Here is a 21,147-nt window from a genome sequence, read left to right as displayed (position 1 = left end):
AACTTATGGTATAAAAACTGTTTTAACTATACAAGCACATGATAATTCCTCAGCACTGTTAACTCGTAAACCACCATTAGATGATGTTTTTTAAAACTGGGGTCTTAAATTTCCTAACACTAGAGAAATTCCTTGTCCCTAACTTACTTAAGTCTTTTAATCTGTTCTTTGGTACTATTTTCTTATTTATCATTCTCCTGCATCCTGCTGTTATAAATTACTTTTACTGCTTCTGGGCCCGCATGTTCTAACGTGTCCTGGGCTACTGCTTAGAATGCAGGTGTTAATTACCTACTTAACAAATCCTAGCTCTTTACTTACAATAATAAATACAACTTCCTTTCTCCCAATTAAACTGGTTTTCCTACTGACAAGAATTCCAAACCTCTAAAACCTCTACAGCTTCCTCCTACTTTCCAAGTGACATTGGACTTACTTTTGAGATGAGTATACATGAGGGTTCTTTGTTTTTAACTCTTATCTCTCATTACAGATTATATCAGTCATTGGATGATACAGCCTGACTTTCCTTGGGCTGCTGCAACAAATTTCTACAAACTGGGTATCTAAAATAACAGAGACAAATGTATGCTCTCACCATTTTGGAGACTAGAAGTCCAGTCAAGGTGTGAGCAGGGCCATGCCCCTCTGAAGGTGCTAGAGAAGAACCCTTTCCCCTTCCCAGTTTCCAGAGGTTGCTGACAATCCTTGGGGCCCCTGGCTTGTTGCCACACTACTCCATTCTCTGCCTCTAACATCCCGGGTCATCCTTCCTGGGTCTCCATGGCCTCATTTTAAGGAGACATGAGACGTTGAAATTCAAACCCACTCTAATTCAGTATGAACTCATCTTAATTAATTATACCTACAAAGACCATATTTCCAAATAAGGGTACATTCTGAGGTTCTGGATATATATAAATTTGGGGAAGACACTATTTGTTATAGTCCATTTCTACTGCTATAACAAAATGCTTTAGACAGTACAATTTGTAAACAACAGAAATTTATTTCTCATGGCTGGATCTAGAGGCTGGAAGTCCACTAACCCTGGGACCCCAGTGCCTGCTTCAAAGATGACACTTGCTGATGTGTCTTGATGTCACAGACAAGGCAAGCATGCTCCCTTCTCCCTCTTTTAGGAGGGAACTAACCCCATTCAGGAGGGCAGACCCTCTTATAATTGCTTCGCAAAAGACCCCACCTCTCATTGCCTTGAGGACTAAATTTCAACATACTAACTTTGGAGGGACACACACACTCAGACCATAGCACTATTCAACCCGAGATGCTGACTTTCCTAAGGGACCTGTGTTAGTCAATTTTTCATTGCTGTGACAAAAATACCCGACAAGAATAACCTAGAGGATAAAAGGTTTATTTGGCTCATAGTTTCAGAGATTCAGTCCATGGATGGTTGGCTCCAAGGCAAAAATACCATGTTGGCAAGGTATGCCAGAGGAAAGCTTCTCACCTCATGGCAGCCAGAGAAAAAGAGAGAGGAAGAATGAGAGAGAGTCTCTGTATAATCTCCAAGGCCACGCCTCTAGTGACCTATCTCCTCTAACCATGTCCTACCTGCCTATGGTTGCCACACAGTATTCAATCAAATGATTAATCTATCAATGGATTAATTAACTGATAAGGTTAGGGCCCTGATTCAATTTTTTTTCCGTACTAGGGATGGAACCCAGGGGCATTCTACCTCTGAGTTACACCCCCAACCTGATTTTTTATTCTTTAATATTTGAAACAGGGTCTCATTGAGTTGCAAGGAGCCTCGTTATGTAGCTGAGGCTGTCTGTGAATCACAATCTTCCTGTTTCAGCCTCCCAAATGCTGGGATTACAAGTGTGTGCCACCAAATTTGGCTCTGATTCAATCATTTCACCTTTGAACAGTGATACATTGCTAATACATGAGCATTTCCCAGGTACAGTCTATATCCAAACCATAACAGGGCCAGACATTTATCTCAACAAAACTATTGAAATTAGTCAGCTAAATTTCAAGTACAAAGGAAAATACATACTCACATCAAACAGGAAGTTGTAAGAATAAAGTTCTTCTACCCCTAACATTATATACTAGTTGATAATTCTACTCAAGCTAGGTATGGTGATGTATGCTTGTAATCCCAGTACTTGAGACAGGAATATCACCGGTTCAAAGCCTCGGCAACTTTACAAGGCTCTTAGCAACCTAGTAAGAGACTCTGTTTCCAAATAAGAAATAAAAAATCAGGCAAGGGGGGCTTGGAGGTAGAACACTCTGGGTTCAAACCCCATTACCAAAAAATAAAAATAAAATAAGTAAAAAATAATTCTGCCTAAAATCTCTATAGCCCATATAAAAACAATACTTGTAATTTCCATTACAAGTATTGTCATTAATGTAGAAATATTTCACTTCCAAAACACTTTCACATGCATTACATAATTTCATTACTACCACCTAGGAATGTGCATGAATTTGGCATGATTAACTCCACTAGATGGATGAAAAGACAAGCTCTGTCCTGACTCAGGTCATGCAATTATGTCAGTAATGGATAACCAGAGTGAGGGTCAGGTTATCTGACTCAAAACTCGTCATTCTTTCCACAATCAGCTGAAACTGTATTTTATGACAGTGTCAAAAGTAATGAATGTCAAGCTGGGCATGATAGCACATGCTTGTAATCCCAGCATTCAGGAGGCTGAAACAAGAGGAACAGGGTTCACAGGCAGCCTCAGCTACTTAGTGAGGCTCTTTGTAACTCAGTGAGTTGATATTTCATAATAAAGTATAAAAATAGGGCTGGGGGTGTCACTCGAATGCCCTGGATTCCATCCCCCAGTACCGTGAGAAAAAATAATAATAATAATGGCTATCAATCACAGGCTGGGAGAGGTCAAGCTGGAATTAAAGAATTCCAGTACCATCTACAAGGTGCTCTTCTAGTTAACTAGTCCCACTCATCCTAGAACCCCTAAATAATGTCAAAAGCCCTACAGGGGCCAGGAGTGGTGGCACCTGCCTGTAATCCTAATACTTGGAAGGCTGAGACAGGAGGATTGGTAGTTTAAAGCCAATCTCGGCAACTTAGTGAAACCCTCAGCAACTTAGTGAGACCTTCAGCAACTTAGCAAGACCCTGTTTCAAAATAAAAAGAGTAGGGAGTATGGCTCAGAGGTAGAATGGCCTGGGTTTCAATCCCCAGCACCACAGAAAGAAGAGAGAGGAGGGGAAGCACCGTATGGCTATTAAATCTATTCCTGTCCCCAAAACTGAGATCAGCTGGTTAAAAATAGATGGAAAAGTATCAAATTCAGATTTTTTTCTTGAGTGGCATGCATTTGTTTCTGAGGCCAGAACCTCTCAAACTCAAATGCACATATGAATTACTTTGGACTCATCTTGTTAAAATGCAGATGCAGTGGGCTTGGGGCAGGGCCTGAGATTCTGCGTTTCCAATCTGCTTCAGGTGGTGCTCCTAGGTCAAGACCACATTTGGAGTGGCATGGCTTAAAGCAGCCCTTGTAATAAAACCCAGGAGCCAGTCTATGAAATAACAGAATCATTCCATGTGATGGTAGAAAATGTCTGCATCAGACAGCTAGGAAAAGCAGGGCCCCTCTGTCCCGTAAACAACCTCCTCAGTCCCTACTAAGTACAGACAATGGCACTCATTCAAATTGTCTCTGGCTGTTGCTGCCAAGACAAACCAAAGTAGGACTCAGTGACAGATTCTTGTTTGTGATGCTCAGATTCATACGGAGAAGAACACCTGTTATTGTAGCAGAAGCCCGGTCCATGAATTCTGTTGCTCCTGGGGCCCTGGAACTCCACAGCAGCTCCCCTGGTTGCAGATGTAAAGTGACTCAGGCAAGTTTTCCTCAGTCCTGCCTGGATTTGGCTCCCATCTAACCTTTCCTTTGGCAGCAATGCTCTATTACGGCATGGCCCTTGCATATCTTCTGTTTTCTGACATTCCATAATGCGGTCTTAATGACATTGACCCCAAAAGTACTTTTTAGAGGTTTGCTGCAGAGATTCATTAAAAGGAAAAATGATTGCATTACGGCTTTTGTTATTTTATTTTTTATTTTTTTCTTTCTTTGAAGCTGCTGGGATGCGGTCTTGAGATATGGGGATAATGGTGGAAATAAATCCTCAGAATTCTCTGTTAATGGTGATTGATGAGCTGATGAGGCCAACTAGGTATCCAAGGAACAAAGCCAGCTTTTAATGGCACTTTAATTCTGGAAATTTAGAAGACTTCCTTGCAGAAATTGGAAGTCGGAATGGGTGAGAAATAATTCAACAAATGAGCATGCTTTCAGGGAACAGCAAGTATAAATAGGTCCTTAAACTAGTCTTTGCCCTGTGTGATTTCAGGATGTACATGTAAGAGGAAATTTTTATAAAAGAAAACAGTTCTGGTAAATAATATAGTTTGTATCCCATAATTTATTCATATGCCAATAAACAGTTGTTTAACTCTGAGAAATTTCCCTATTTCAAAGCCTAAAGCTCTGATTAGAATATTTTTTCCTATAAGAAAATATTATTTTCAATGATAAATAAAAATGTTGGTCAAGAATCACCCAAAGTCTTCTATAGGAAAATAATGGATATTTGTCAGAGCTACTCAATCTTCCTGGTAAACTTGGTCATAAACCTGAGAGTCTCCTATCTCAATGAAAGGCAACATTGAGCTTCCACTTCATGATGTGGAAACGTTCTCCATTGTTGACTGGACCTTCTCTCCCACACTGCAGTGGACGGCCACTGCCTCGTAAATACTTTTATAACCTACCCCCATCTCCCCTTTTGCTACCACCACTGCAGTGGAGACGTCTTGCCTTCAGTCGTGCCCCTGAGTCTCCTGTGCTATAGTCAGCGACCTTTCTCAGATGAGAGGTTGAGCATCCCAGTGCCTCACCTGAAATCCTTCAGTGGCTTTTACTTCCTACAGTAAACTTTAGCAAGCGTCAGAATCACCCAGACATAGATGACTGAGCCTATCCCCAGAGTTCCTGACCCACTAGATGTGGAACAGGGCCTGGAGATTTGCCTTTATAGCAACCTACCACTTAATGCTGATGTGGTTGATCTGATGCTGCTGGCGCGGGGACCACACTTTGAGCAAAAATGGTCTACAGAAAGAAACCCACCAAACTCTTCATTATTGCATCAAAAACTCGGAATTTTTCCATTGCCTAACTTCCCAAGAGTGTCCCACTCCAACTCTCCTTTGTGCCTGCACCTGCACCGTCACAACACACTATTCACTTCCCTGAAATCGAGTTTGTTGCAATTGGTTGTGTAAGTGGTGCACTAAACAAATGATGAAGACATCATTTATATAATAACCCTAGTGGCACCTCCTGGAGTTGGCCAGTACACAGTCCTTCAAACCCGCCGCAGCCCTGAAATTAACCGCCAACCCCTCCATGCCATGACTCCTTATGGGTGCCACCAGCCACACAATTAACTGAAATTTTCTGAGTAAATTGGACACCAGGGAGCTTCCAAGCCATTGCCCATCCTCTTCTCTCAGCCTGTAATGCACTTTGTCCCCTTGTGTGCAATGGAAACCTTTACCTGTGCTTTAAGGTTTCTCTCTCAAAAAGATTTATAATTAGAAATGTATTAGGGCAAAGAAAATATCTTTCCAACAGGAAAAAGAAGAATGTTACAGAATCTGAGTTAGAGCAGTAATTAGTCTAATGTTCCAAACACTACACGTTTTCAAACTCTGGGTTTTTTTTCAAGTTTTCATGCATTTTCTTTCCAGAGAATTAGAAACCTGATATGGAGAAAAGTGAGAGAGGCATCTGTCCATTTTCTTAATTTGTTCTTTGTCTCCACTTACCCTTAGATGATACTTTATTTAAATTTTTTAATTTTTTTGTACTGGGGGTGGAGCCCAGGGGCTTTCTACCTCCAGGCTACACTCCCAGACCTTTTTTCTATTTTATTTGGAAACAGAATCTCACTAAGTTGCTGAGAGCCTCACTAAGTAGCTGAGGCTGACTTTGAACCTGCGCGATCCTCCTGTCTCAGCCTCCCAAGCGCGGGGATTACAAGCGTGTGCCACCATGCCCGGCAATAATACTTTACTTATATCTTATATGCACATAATATTTTAACAAACTGGGCCTGCAAAAATGTGTGTGTGTGTGTATATATATATATATATATATATATATATATATATATATATATATATATATATTTACCAAATGGAATATATATCATTCTTACATTTATACTTTCATAACATTTTTATTACTTTCCTGTGTGACTTTACGTTTAAATACACAGAATAGCAATAGGTAGATATAATGTGTGTGTGTGTGTGTGTGTGTGTATGTGTGTGTGTATTTTTAACAGGTTACCTACATTATTAATTCTTCTAGTGACTTAACATTATTTTTGCACAAACCTGAATCTATCCAGATCTATACATGGAACTATCACTTTGTTAACTGGTTGGATTAACTACAAACTCCAAATAATACTCAAGAAAAATGTGATATAGAATGACTACAGCACTTTTCTTTAAGAAAATGTATCCTCTGTGAAGGTGAACCCCAAAGTCAATACACAGTCAAAAGCAGGCTTCCCAAAGAATAAGAATTTTTTTAAAAAATCATAATCTGCTCAACATAATGAAAAAAGAGAAGGATTAATAAAAAGTAGAGAGCTTAAAACTAGAGAGCTAAAAGTAGAGAGTTTAAAACTAGAAAAAGGTTATGTTGTTGAACTTGGACCGATGTTCTGTTATCTCAGAGGGGCTATTTGTAATATGAATGTCTTATTTTTAATCTATAGCAGATTTGAACTTTTAAGTTGACTTTGTACTCCATGGAAGCAGCCCAACATGTCAAAGGGTCCATCACACTCGTCCATCACACTCTTCTTGGGTGATTAGGGAATATTCAGTTTCCTCACATTCCACTGTCCTTTCCTCCAGTTCTGTGAATCTCCCACCTCCCACCTCCCACCATTTTTTTTTCCAGGATAGATTTGTGAACTGCCTTCTCTGTTAGGCACTAAAAGAAATTCTAGATAAAACCAGTGGCCATTGCTTTCCATAATATCCTTAAACCTCACTTGAGAAACAAAAGTATTTCATGTGAAACTGTCAAATGATTGTTCAAGAGAGTTGTAATGTTTGGTGGGTTACCAGGAGAACCTGATTAAAACTCTGGCTGAAGAGTTTTTAGCTAAAGAGGGGGAAGGGAGGACAATGTATTGGAAAGTACTATACAAAGGCAGAAATGAGGCACCCCACAATGCCAGTTTGCTGCTCCTCCTTCCCAAGCTCTACCACCAATGTGACTCTATCCCAACAACACTTCATCTCCAATCCTCTAAATCCAAACTTCTAGGAGTAAGAAAATCTGGTTGGGCATCCTGGAGCAGGGACTATCTCCTGGATGATGCCAAGGAGATAGAGTTGCCTAGTCAAATACGGAACACCTCATTAAATTTTAATTTCAAGCCAGGTGTGGTGGTGCACGCTTGTAATCCCAGTACTTGGGAGGCTGAGACAGGAGGATCAAGCAAGTTCGAAGCCAGCCTCAGCTACTTAGTGAGACCCTGTTTCCAAATAAAATATAAAATAGGTTAGGGGTATAGCCCGGAGGTAGAAAACCCTTGGATTCCACCCCCATTACCACACACACACAAAAATGAATTTCAGATAAACAGCAAATACTTTTAAAATATATCCCATACGTATTCAGGTATAACTGGGCATCTCATATTTTGACTTCCTAAATCTGCCTACACTGCAAAAAGGCAGCTCTCTGGGTAAAAGCAAGGCTGCCAAGGGAGACTCTATGAGCTCAAGGAAGTGCAGCGTGTCTACGCACCTCTGTGTAAGAAGTCAGTGCTACAAGCCTTTTTTTTTAACAATTTTTTTATTGAACATAAATAGTATACATTTACACTATATTTGGTGCCCTCTCCCCCCCCTGCCCCCGTTTTCCCTTCCCCCCTCCCACCAATGGTTGTCCAGGTTAACCATGTCTTATTCATAATTTTACACATGTTCAGGTGTAGACCCTCGTTAATCAAGACCGGCCTTCCTCCTCTCCTATCTTACCATCCAAACTTAGCTAGTATTTCCCCTTCAATATCTGGAGTCCCACTGGTATCCTTTGTGTTTCCTAGTTTGGGCATATTAGAGGAAACATATGTACCTTCTCCTTCTGTGCTTGGCTGATCTCACTTAACATAATGTTCTCCAGGGCTTTCCATCTTCTTGCAAATGATATAATTTTGTTCTTCTTTATGGCTGAATAGAATTCCATTGTGTGTATTTCCCACAGTTTTGCTATCCATTCATCTGTTGATGGTGATCTGGGTTGGTTCCATATTTTGGCTATTACAAATTGTGCTGCTATGAACATAGGTATGCATATGTTGCTGTAGTTCTCTGAATTCAACCCCTTTGGAAAGATACCCAGGAGTGGTATAGCTGGATCATATGGTGGATCTATTCCCACCTTTCTTAGGAATCTCCACACAGATCTCCATAGTGGTTGAACTAGTTTGCATTCCCACCAACAGTGTAAAAGAGTTCCTCTTTCCCCACATCCTCGCCAGCATTTGTTGTTGTTTGATTTCTTTATGCTTGCTACTCTGACTGGGGTTAGATGGAATCTCAGTGTAGTTTTGATTTGCATCTCCCTGATGGCCAGTGATGAAGAACATCTTTTCATGTATCTATTAGCCCTTTGTATCTCTTCTTTTGTGAAGTGTCTATTTAGTTCATTTGCCCATTTCTTGATTGGGTTGTTTGTTTTGCTAGTGTAGAGTCTTTTGAGCTCTTTGTATATTCTGGATATTAGCCCCCTATCAGAATGATGGCTGGTAAAGATCCTTTCCCATTCTGTAGGCTTCCTCTTTAGGTTATTGATAGTTTCCTTTGATGAGAAGAAACTTTTTAGTTTGATGTTATCTCACTTGTTTATTCTTGCTTTAATTTCCTGAGCTTTGGAGGTTTTGTTGAGAAAGTTACTGCCTGTGCCAATATGTTGTAGTGTTGAACCTATGCTCTCCTCTACTAACTTCACAGTCTCAGGTCTAATTTCTAAGTCTTTGATCCATCTTGAGTTGATTCCTGTGTTTGGTGAGATATAGGGGTTTAGATTCATCTTTTTACAAATGGTTAGCCAGTTCTCCCAGCACCACTTGTTGAAAAGGCTGTCTTTTCTCCAGCGTATGTGTTTGGCCCCTTTGTCAAAGATGAATTGACTAAAGATGTGTGGGTTTGTTTCTGTATCTTCTATTCTAATCCACTGGTCAGTATATCTGTTTTTGTGCCAGTACCATGCTGTTTTTACTACTATTGCTCTATAGTATAGTTTGAAGTCTGGGATTGTAATGCCTCCTGCGTGTTTCTTGTTATTGAGAATTGCTTTGGCTATTCTAGGTCTTTTCTTTCTCCATATGAAGTTCATGATTGATTTTTCTAGGTCTCTGAAGAATGTCACTGGTATTTTAATGGGAATTGCATTGAACCTATAGATCAGTTTTGGCAGAATGGCCATTTTGATGATATTTATTCTGCCTATCCATGAGCACGGGAGATCTTTCCATCTTCCAAGGTCTTCTTCAATTTCTTTCTTTAATGTTTTATAGTTTTTGTTTTAGAGGTCTTTTACATCTTGGGTTAGGTTTATTCCTAGGTCTTTTATTGGTTTTGAGGTTATAGTGAATGGAATTGTTGTTTTTGTTTCTTTCATTGTGGATTCGTTGTTGGCATAAAGAAAGGCCACTGATTTCTTTAGGTTGATTTTGTAACCTGCGACTTTGCTGAATTTGTCAATCAGTTCCAGAAGTCTTTTGGTTGAGTTCTTTGGGTCTTCCAGATAAAGGATCATGTCATCTGCGAATAAGGATAATTTTAATTCCTCTCTTCCTATGTGAATTCCTTTGATTTCCTTCTCTTGTCTGATTGCTGCAGCAAGAGTCTCAAGGACTATATTGAAAAGGAGTGGTGATAGTGGGCATCCTTGTCTTGTTCCTGACTGTAGCAGAAATTCTTGCAGTTTTTCCCCAGCTACAAGCCTTTAAAGAGATGCTTTGCTCGACTTCTGAGTTCACTTCAGCTTAGCTTAGTGGAAGGGGAGGCATCTTAGGAGGTTGGCAGCTATTAGGAAAAGTCCCACTTGAATTCTTGGTTCATCTTTACCTCTTGGTGAAACTGCTAAGAAGCTGATAATTATGCCACCCACTTGAATATTATCTTTGTAGATATTGAAAGAAGCACCAATTAGGCTTTGGGGTCATACATGGACATAATGGAGACTGCAATCTTTGTATGACTGGACAGGAACTAACATATGATTTGGAAAGTTCATAAATAAGATAATAATATTGTTATATCATTAAGACTTTACAAAATACTATCCTATACTTTGGGTTTGTTTGTTTGTTTGTTGTTGTTTTGTTTTTATTTATTTGGCACTGGGGATTGAACCCAGGGGAATTCTACTTCTGGCTATACCCCTACCCCTTTTTATTTTTTGTGTTCAAACAGGATCTTCGTAAGTTGCTGAGGTTCTAATTTGCTCAGGCTGGTCTCAAACCTGTGACCTTCCTGTCTCAACCTATCCAAGTACCAGAATTATAGGCATGTACCGCAACACTTGGCTCTACTTTGTTATTTGTATCCTCAAAACAAAGTTGGCTAGGTAAGCAAAGCAAACAGTTATTTTCCACAGTTTCTGTATGTTACTACTGAGTCCCAGAAAAGCTAATTGTGATATCTAGGGTCTCAAAGTTGACAAAGTATGTCAGAATAAGGATTCAGACTTAGGCCTCCTGACTCTATGTCTTATATATGGACACCCCTCCCCACTGCCAGGCACTTATTAGAATCCCTCAGTCTTTGCTTATTTACCTGTAAAATGAGAAATGGAGTATTTCTACCAGCTTGATTTTTATGGTCTTTAAATGCTGAGCTATCAAGTTAAATGAAAACTCATTCAAAGGATGGACTCCATTCGCTTCTTGCATCTTTTCCCCAAAACTCTGTCATTTTTGCATGAAAGAGACCATCTAAACATTTACATTGTGTTTTCCCTGGAGGGAGGCCAGTCTACCAAAAACGAAAGCCATGTCCCTGCTGGGAAGGGGTGGGGGAAACTGGTAGAGGAAATGTCTAATTTTGTCATGTGAGCCATCCTCCATTTTCACTCTCTGCAACCTGAAGACTTCCCTGAGGACCAATTACCTAGGAAGGGACTGCTAATTGTAGGAGTGGGTGTAAGATTCATGGTATCTCCAACTCACTGTGCTCTTTGCTGTGCAGACTTACAAGAAATAATATTAAAGTTCCCTTTTCCAACCTATGCCTAATGACTTTCCTCCTACAATCTAATCTTTCCAAATGTAGAAATATTTTATGGCCCATAAAACAAAGTTCATTTCAGAAAACACCAAGAAAATATAAAAAAACAGTTTTTATTTATTTATTTATTTATTTGTTTGTTTATTTATGTATTGGGGGTTGAACACGGGGGCATTCTACTCCTGAGCTATAAGCCCAGCCCTTTCTGTATTTTTATATTTGAACCAGGATCTCACTAAGTTTCTGAGGCTGGCCTTGAACCTGCAATCTTCCTGTCTCCTTTTATGGCCTCCCAAGTACTAGAATCATGGGGAACGCACAACCACACCTGGCTCAAAACAGTATCTTTAGTCATAAGATAACAAAAAAACTCCTCTCAAGGAATTGCTTTTGTATATGAGAGTAGAAAGCAGAAAGAAATTGTCAGATAGTGTATGGAGCTGGGTTGCTTTTCACCATCCCACTTCTCCTGAATGAAGGGCATTGTGAGGTCTTACAGCTGACATGGACTTGTGCACGGATGAGCCCTCATCCAGTATCCCCACAAATTAGGGGAAAATTGAATTCCTGAGTTCTTCTTATCTCCAGAGCCAAGATAATTTTTTAAACAACTGAATCTTACAGAGATGTGCATCCTTTGCATCACAAAGTGTTAAGCCAAAGGGGTCTTGCCTGCAAATACAAACCAGCTGGGAGTACTTAAGCATGGAACCTCTTTCGTTCTGGAACAGTTGGCAGAAGAAAGGGCTATTAGCCAACTAAGGACCTCAGCCTTAGAAAGGAGAGCACCATGTGGTTGAAGGAATATAAAAAGCTGGGACTAAAAACGATCATAAGTGGTTCTTCCTTTGGTGGAAATCAAAGGAGTTACTTTTGGGTTTGCTGCATCCAGTGGTCCTCTGGGAAACAGCTAGAAATAGGATATGGGTGGACGAAAATCATGATATTCTTATCCATTTCTCGCCTCTTCTCTCAACAAGTGGGTTGACGTTTGGCTTATAGACTCAGAAATGCCAACATGTTGTATCTTTTATCCTGAAAGTAGAAAATTATTCGTGTTTCTAAGAATGCTTGTCACAAACCTTTTCCTCCCCATCAACTTAAATAATTTATTCCTATCCTGAAAATTCATGCCATCGTGTTTTTCTGTGTTGTTTTCCATTATCGATCAGGTTTGTATATATACACAGGAAGATGAAGCCAGAGTCCTCTGTAGTAGTTAATAACTTTTAACTCACGGTCACCTCCCAGCATATGTGTTTGGGAGGAAAAAGGAAAGGTTAGAGGGTGAGAAACAGTACCACGTGCAACCTTCCTCATGAGGACAGAAGTTTTGGTGGATTTTTATGGCATGCTGAATGTTGGTGGATTTACAGCAGATTATCACACATGCGGCCCCGGCTAGAAAACTTTATGCGTGTTAAGGCACGAGGCAGGTCGAGGTACCTGAAATAACCTCAGTCCAACTCTGTTAAATATTGGCAGACTAGCAAAATGAGGTGGCTCATGTCTGTAAACTCAGAAACTCGGGAAGCTGAGGTGGGAGGATCACAAGATCCAGGCCAGTGTGGGCAACTTAGAGAGACCCTGTCTCAGTATTAAAAGGGATAGGATGTAGCTCTGTGTCAGAGCATGTTTCATACTTGCCTAGCATGTATGAAGACCTAGGTGCATCCCCAGTACCACAAATATATATGTGTATGTGTATATATATATATGCAAATTACAGGGTCCAGTCCAAAGGAAATAGTAATACATTTGTCTGGGTTTGTCATGCTAACCACTGCTTCCATGAAAGAATATGTTTGAAAGTGTTACAAATATGAATGTGTCTGGCATTGTATTTAAATAGGAAGTAAACAGCTTAAGTGGTTTTTTATTCCCTCCCATTGCTGGCCCAGAGTCTTTTCCATCTCCAGCATGTCTTCCACTTACCATGCTTCCATTTTACAGGGTGCTTCCATGAGCATGATTCAGAATGTTCCTTAAAAGCCTCTGAGGCTGGTGGATGCTGCATGAGGCACCTTATTTTGAGATGAGGGAATTGCATCTCTGCGAGAGAACTGGCTTGTCTTCATGGCCAGCAGGGGTAGAGCCATGTGCTTTAATTCCTTGTCCTGTATTTCCTTCCAACACAAAATATCCATTATCTTCAAAGGACTAAAATCACCAGGTTGATAGATGGAGGCAAGTGTCTGGCTGCCTCACTTCCTCTCACAAACAGAAACCAATTCAGGCAACTTTGAGAACCTACAGATGCTGATGTTGGGAGCCCTGTTTCTAACTCCATATGATCCTGTGAATGAATGTCTTTGGCTAAGGAACTAAAGCAGTGCTGGGCGTGGTGGTGCACACTTATAATCCCAGCATTCGGGAGGCAGAGACTGAGGGTAGCAGTGCAAGGACAACCTCGACTACTTAGTGAGGCCCTTCACAACTCAGTGAGACCTTGTTTTAAAAATAAAAGGACTAGGGCCAAGCATGGTGGGACACGCTTGTAATCCCCACGCTTGGGAGGCAGAGACAGGAGGATCGCACAGGTTTGAAGCCAGCACTGGCTATAAGAGACCCTGTTTCCAAATAAGAAAAGTATAAAAAATAGGTCTGGGAGTGTAGCCCGGAGGCAGAAGGGTTTCCAGGAACCCCAGTACCACCAAATAAATAAATAATAAATAAATAAATGGACTAAAAAATAGGGCTGGGGGGGTGTCGCTCCAAGGTAGAATGCCCCTGGGTTCCATCCCCGGTACCACAAAAAAAAAAAAAAAAAAAAAAAAAACTAAAGTAGTCAAGTGATTCAAGAGGAAAACACATTTCTCCAGAAAGAATATCTGTGTCCAGTAACTAAATGCTTGGAATCATTTTCAAAGCCTTCCCTTTTGTTTTTTTGTTTGTTTTGTGTTTCTATGGATGGAACACAGGAGCATTCTACCTCCAAGATACACCCCCAGCCCTATTTTTTATTCTTTATTTTTTGAAACAGGGTCTCACTGAGTAGCAAAGGGCCTCACTTAAGTAGCTGAGGCTGGCAGCTAACCATGATCCTCCTGTCTCAGCCTCCTGAATGTTGGGATTGCAAGTATGCGCCACCACGCCCAGCTCAAAGCCTTCCCCTCTGAATTTTTTTCTTTCTTAAGCAACAAAATTCTGTTGTCCTTTCAACCAAAATGTCAGGGTCATTTGTGACCTGTCCTTGGGTTTTGTTTACAGACATGACTGGAATTAGCAAAATGTTTTAGCTTATACACACAACCATCAAATGTTAGAGATAAAGGAACCTTAGAGATGACCTAATCCAAATCTCCAAAGAGGCTGGACCAACATCATGCAGATAATTGCTTGAAATCTCCACTTCCTTTACCCTGTTCAAACAGTAGTCTGTCTGCTAAAACTGAGAGGAACAGTTCAGTCCTGCCAGCTCTGCAGCCCAGTTGTTGGAGGGGACAGATTAAAAGCCCAAGTCAGTCATCACCTAACTTGAGCATAGTTATGATAAATGAAGATGTTTCAGCGTTTTGCTGTACAAATGTCAATGTCCATGTTAGGAGTTTATCCTATAACTTAAAGCAAGATTTCACATTTATCATATTTATTGTGTCTAAAAAAAACCAACTCTCCCATAAGACAATAAACGTGCATTTGGCATATTGCTCTACACATCACTTTGGATATTTATTTAACAATTTGTCCAAAGCATTGTCTTTTTGAAAGAACTTTAGGGTTCCCAACGTATTTAAGTAAACCATTCCTTTTGGTTGAGAGCAAATGGGTTTTGACAAATTAAATTTCAACATGAAACAGAAAATAATGCACCTTTTATGGTTTCCTTAACATGAATGTGTGGCTGCTAAGATCTTGAGTGTTTGGTTTTTCCGTCAGTAATTCTATTCTGCAAAAATGTACTCCTCAACTGGGCATGGTGGCACATGCCTGTCATCTCAGTATGTGGGAAGCTAAGATTACTCAGCAACTTAGCAAGGCCCTCAGCAACATAGTGAGAATCTGCTTCAAAATAGAAAATAAAATAGGGCAGGAGGTGTATCTCAGAGGTAGAAAACCCTTGGGTTCACTCCCCAATACCACAAAAAGATGGAAGGGAAGGAGGACAGGTGGATTTCCATGCATATGCTACGTTTCCAAGTGTTAAGGTAGCCATATTTGTTCAGTTACAATCAGCCAGACTACAGGCTGCATTAAGATTATACAGTGCTTTATTTTTGCAAAAATTAGCTGAGGAAATAAAGTAGAGTAGATCTATCAATCTAGCTCTGATTGTAAAGTCAAAGAAAACTGAAGGCTCACTTCAGTTTTCTTTGAAAACTGTTTTTTTTTTTTTCTGGAATTTCCAGTTTGCTTTTGTTTTGTTTTCTTTTTTGTTTGTTTGTTTTTATCCAAAAAATTGGGAGATGGAAGATAAGGGGTGTGGTTCATGGTAGAGCACTTGACTAGCACATGTAAGACCCTAGGTTCAATCTTCAGCACCACACACAAAAAAAGGGTGTTGGAAAATAATAGAATATGGAATCATTTACATTTCTGCTCCTTTCTCTTGGAAGTGATATATATCAGTAAAAATGCATCCAAAATTGGCAGGAAAATAAATAAGGAAAATCTGGGTTAGGGATTATCATCAGTACATGAATGATGGCAGAAATCCCAATGCTTAATATGTCCAAAAAGGACCTGGTTCCTTATGGTAAAGCATGAAAATAGATGGGATCTGACCAGTGCTTTTTCAGAAATATTTCAGTGATTGAATAGTGTAGGCATTGGTGTTGGCCATTGGCTTCTGAGAGAAGATATTAAAGGTGCACATTCCCAACTTACCTTTAATAAACTGTCAGAAGGGGCTGAGAAAGTAGCTCCATGGTCCGGCACTTGTCTAACGTCTTTGAGACCCTAGATTCAACCTCAGCACTGTGAAACTAAGGAAAGCAAAATAAACCACCTGACTCTGTTATCCATGGGTTTATCAAAATAAACCTTCTTGGGAGCATTTCTGATCTCAGCCCTCACAATCTCTCGGAGTAGATGAAGACAACTTTTTTCCATTGTGATTCACTGATTCACCTTTCCAAAGGAAATTCTGAAATACATGCAAGTAAAAAATACTTAACCTAGTTCTAAAAAAAAACACTGAAGTACTGTTAAGTTAAAAAGTCATAAATCTTTTTTAATGTCTGCAATGCGTTTGGAAATACATTGGATGAGGGCTTTTTTTTATATCATTTTAGGAGGAAAGATGGGAGCTGGAGCCATAGGAGAAAAAACAATGAAAGGTATAAATGAGGCATAAGAGGGAAAAGGAAGAGAGGAGAGGGAAAATAGCCCAGAAGTAGAGAAAATTAGGAAGATCAAAGAAAAGAAAATACAGGGAGAAAGAAGTCAGAAGTCCTGATGAAAACTAACATCTTCATAGTCTACTGTGTACTGACTGAGCTGTGGCCTTGGAATACTTAACTATTGTCCTTTTGAAGTGTTTACTAGATGCGGAGTCTGTAAATCAAACAGTCACTATTGGGATATTTTTCTCAGAGCTACCAGTGAATGTACCATGGTCATGAGCAAAGGTCAGATGAAACCAAGCCAGACTTGACCTCAATAAAAGATGTTAGCTACTTCACGAAGAACTGTGTGTCCCAAATGCACAGCCTTTACTAAGCAAAGAACTTCTTTGCATTGCCCCTAAACCTTAATCTTCCCACTTTGCCCCATAAATCTAGAACACCAGGTTACAGTGAGGAAATCCCTTTGGGGACAATTTATACCTTGTACGGTTTTGTACATTTCCCACATGCCCATTCTTGGGTCATTTCTGCCTCTAGCATTTACGAGTATCTTTCATTTATTTAGCAATGCCTGTGTGCTATCTGATCTTTACAGCAACCATGAAGTAGCTTTGATTGTTGCCTTCTTTCACCAAATTTGCAAACTAAGGCATAGGTTAAATAAATTGCCGAAGATCACACAATACAAGGTAGGGTGAGAGTTCAGACTGTCTGACTCTAAAATCTAGTCACTCTATCCGTTCTTCTTTCTGAGCTCTGCTTCTTCCCTTCCAGGCCTGACATTGTGTTGTTATTTCCTCTTCCTGAAACATCTGCCCTGCACTGAGATCACCATGAGCTTTCTTTCAGCTCTTATCTTTCCAGAATAAACTTAGCTCATAGTCTTCTTTCCTACATGATGCCAGCCAGAAATTCACACATCCCAGAGCAAAGGCTATTCTGACTTGGTCCTGTGGTATCCTTACCATATTAGAAGATTTTTGTTCTTAGAAGAAGCATTGCTGTACTGAATGCCATATTTTTTCTACATTCATGTTCTGCATTTGTATTTTTAGTTGCACAATAAAACTCCTAGGTCATCATTTGTGGTCTTATTTGTAGAATAAAACTTAGAGCAATCATGAATTCTGTCTAGTCCATGTAGCATGTAAGACAGTTCACATAAGGAAATGCAAATTGAGTGGTTAAGAGAGAAGAATTACAGATAGCTAAGAGAAGAGAGATGATTACTCCTCAAAAAAAAAAAAAACTGTTCCAGCCATATGGGCCCCTCATCCAAATGGTGGAAACCCATACAGATGTGCCTAAGAGCAATGGGAAAGGAGGGGGATCAATCTTTTTCAAACTGCTTAGACACTAGGATTCAAATGTACCTTAGGCTTTTAAGTGAAATGAATTCATAAAAAGTACATATATTTATACTCATTAGGGAATATTAAGTTGTAAAGTTACTTTCTTAAGACCTGCTGGGAGCTGGGGATGTAGCTCAATGGCAGAGCACTTGCCTAGCTTGTGTGAGCTCTTGGGTTCAAAAATAAAAAATAAAAAAATAAAAACCTTCCTGCAATAACTTGGAGCCTGCCATATTATTTAAAGAAGCACTGATCCACGTGTCGCCTTGCTGCCTAAGCCAGTGAGAGGATCTGCTAACTTGGACTTTCTTCTTTTTCCAGATCTTGGCCATCGTGTCCATCCTGTTCATTGTACTTTCCACCATTGCTTTGTCTCTCAACACACTCCCAGAGCTGCAGGAAATGGATGAATTTGGACAGCCCAGCGACAACCGCCAGTTAGCACACGTGGAAGCTGTGTGTATTGCTTGGTTTACCATGGAGTATCTTTTGCGCTTCCTTTCCTCACCAAATAAGTGGAAGTTCTTTAAAGGCCCGCTAAACGTCATTGACTTGCTGGCCATCTTACCATACTATGTCACCATTTTCCTCACGGAGTCCAACAAGAGCGTGCTACAGTTCCAAAACGTGAGGCGGGTGGTCCAGATCTTCCGAATTATGCGCATCCTCAGGATCTTGAAACTCGCCAGACATTCGACAGGCCTGCAGTCTCTGGGCTTCACCCTCAGGCGGAGTTACAATGAACTGGGCTTGTTAATATTGTTTCTGGCCATGGGAATTATGATATTTTCCAGCTTGGTATTTTTTGCCGAGAAGGATGAAGATGCTACCAAGTTCACCAGCATCCCCGCATCATTTTGGTGGGCCACTATCACCATGACCACTGTGGGGTATGGCGATATTTACCCTAAAACATTACTAGGGAAAATTGTGGGGGGCCTCTGCTGCATTGCTGGGGTTCTGGTTATTGCCCTTCCTATCCCAATCATTGTGAACAATTTTTCTGAGTTTTACAAAGAGCAGAAACGCCAGGAAAAGGCGATTAAAAGGAGAGAGGCTCTTGAGAGAGCTAAAAGGAATGGAAGCATAGTTTCTATGAATTTAAAAGATGCCTTTGCTAGAAGTATGGAACTAATAGATGTGCCCGTGGAGAAGGGCGGAGAGTCGGCCAACACAAAGGACTCGGCCGATGACAATCACCTGTCTCCAAGCCGGTGGAAGTGGGCCAGGAAGGCTCTGTCGGAAACCAGCTCCAACAAGTCTTATGAGAATAAGTACCAGGAGGTTAGCCAAAAAGACTCCCACGAGCAGCTGAACAACACTTCTTCCTCCAGCCCACAGCATCTAAGTGCCCAGAAACTGGAGATGCTGTATAATGAAATCACCAAGACCCAGCCTCATTCCCACGCGAACCCAGACTGCCAGGAACAGCCCGAGAGGCCATCTGCGTATGAAGAGGAGATAGAGATGGAAGAAGTAGTCTGCGCGCAGGAGCAGCTGGCTGTGGCACAAACCGAGGTCATCGTGGACATGAAGAGCACCTCCAGCATCGACAGCTTCACCAGCTGTGCCACCGACTTTACGGAGACCGAGAGGTCGCCGCTGCCACCGCCCTCCGCGTCTCACTTGCAGATGAAGTTCCCCACTGACCTCCCAGGGACCGAAGAGCACCAAAGAGCCAGGGGCCCCCCATTTCTACTGCTAAGCAGAGAGAAAGGGCGTGATGCCAGAGATGCCACGCTGGACTCTACCCCTGTCGATATAACTGTAAACCTTGAGGCCAGTGGTTCCCAGTGCGGGCCGCATGGTCCTTTGCAGTCTGACAGTGCCACCAACAGTCCTAAGAGCTCACTGAAAAGGAGCAACCCACTAAAAAGCAGGTCCCTCAAAGTGAACTTTCAGGAAAACAGAGGCGGTGCGCCCCAGACCCCACCCAGCACAGCCAGACCACTGCCCACGACGGCTGACCTTCCACTCAGTGCCCCGCAGCACATCAGTACCATCCTCCTAGAAGAAACTCTCCCTCAGGCAGACAGACCCTTGCTGGGCGCCGACGCTTTGGCACACTGTCAGGGACCTTCCAAAGGGCTGTCCCCTCGGTTTCCCAAGCAGAAACTGTTTCCTTTCTCTTCGAGAGAGAGGAGGAGCTTCACTGAAATAGACACTGGTGAAGACGAAGACTTCTTGGAGCTCCAAGGGGTGAGGCGGGACACGCCGGCAGACACCAGCCCCAACTGCTTTGCAGACACGCCTAGTGATGGGAGAGACCCTTTAAGAGAAGAGGGCTGTGTGAGCTCTTCCTCTCCCCAGAACACAAGTCACAACTGCAGACAAGACTCTTGCCACGCGGTGGATGAAGTCAAAAAGGACAGTAGTCAAGAGGGCTGCAAGATGGAAAACCACTTGTTTGCCCCAGAAATTCATTCCAACCCAGGAGACACAGGGTGTTGTCCCACACGGGAAACCAGCATGTGACTAGTTACAAAAGCAATAAAAACAAACTTCTTTCTTAAAAATGCGGTTAATAATGCCTGTGAACTAAATCATGGGAAGTCCCTTTCTCCCCCAAAAAAGTGCATAAAATGTTATTTTTGCATGGCATGAACAGTTTAGTTTAAGAACTGTTTAAATAGTCAAGACTGCATTTTGTAACAAACAAACAAAAACAACTGAAGAACAGTGAACCAATAAAGAGAGCTCTATTAGGAACCGGTCCTCTGCAATGTCTGACATTTTTTATCCTTTCATTTCAAACTGTAGGCATATGTTCAAGGGTTAACTTTTTCTGTTGCAATGAATTTTAGAATTCGCACATGAAAGGATGAAATGTCATTGCATGCATTCATATTTATGAGGAGTAAGGTGCTTTTGAGCTTGCAAAATGCATAACTTTGTAAAAAAAAAAAAAAAAAAAAAAAAAAAAACAGGGGAGCCTGGATGCAAAAGTGTCAAGATGGAGTGGAAACAAGTCTGAGACACAGGTATTTCCTTCACAGCTGCTGCCTGGAGGAGCTGTACAGACTTCCTGTTGCAAAATTGCAACCTCTTCTTCTTACATGTCTCCCATATCTTGCTTTGGGTTAGAAAGCTCTTAGAAGAACATTCGCTTTAAGGAATACAGTATTTTTACTTATCGGTGACACAAATGATA

At 41.0% G+C, this 21,147-nt stretch overlaps 1 protein-coding gene across 1 annotated transcript in view; it reads left to right on the top strand.

Annotated features, from left to right (window-relative positions):
• KCNB2 (potassium voltage-gated channel subfamily B member 2) overlaps positions 1-20,471 on the top strand; it is a gene marked incomplete at both ends in the record, with an annotated part of 409,352 nt that extends 388,881 nt beyond the window's left edge. Inside the window, one exon of the mRNA XM_080693744.1 lies at positions 18,318-20,471. Coding sequence (XP_080549870.1) covers positions 18,318-20,471 — 2,154 coding nt within the window. The remainder of the gene's footprint in view (positions 1-18,317) is intronic.
• Between the last annotated feature and the right edge of the window lie 676 nt (positions 20,472-21,147).

The sequence above is a fragment of the Muscardinus avellanarius genome (assembly GCF_963383645.1).
Source record: "Muscardinus avellanarius genome assembly, chromosome: 4".
Classification (NCBI taxonomy): Eukaryota; Metazoa; Chordata; class Mammalia; order Rodentia; family Gliridae; genus Muscardinus; species Muscardinus avellanarius.
Note: the sequence above shows the minus strand (reverse complement) of the source record. Positions and strands in the feature narration are given on the sequence as shown.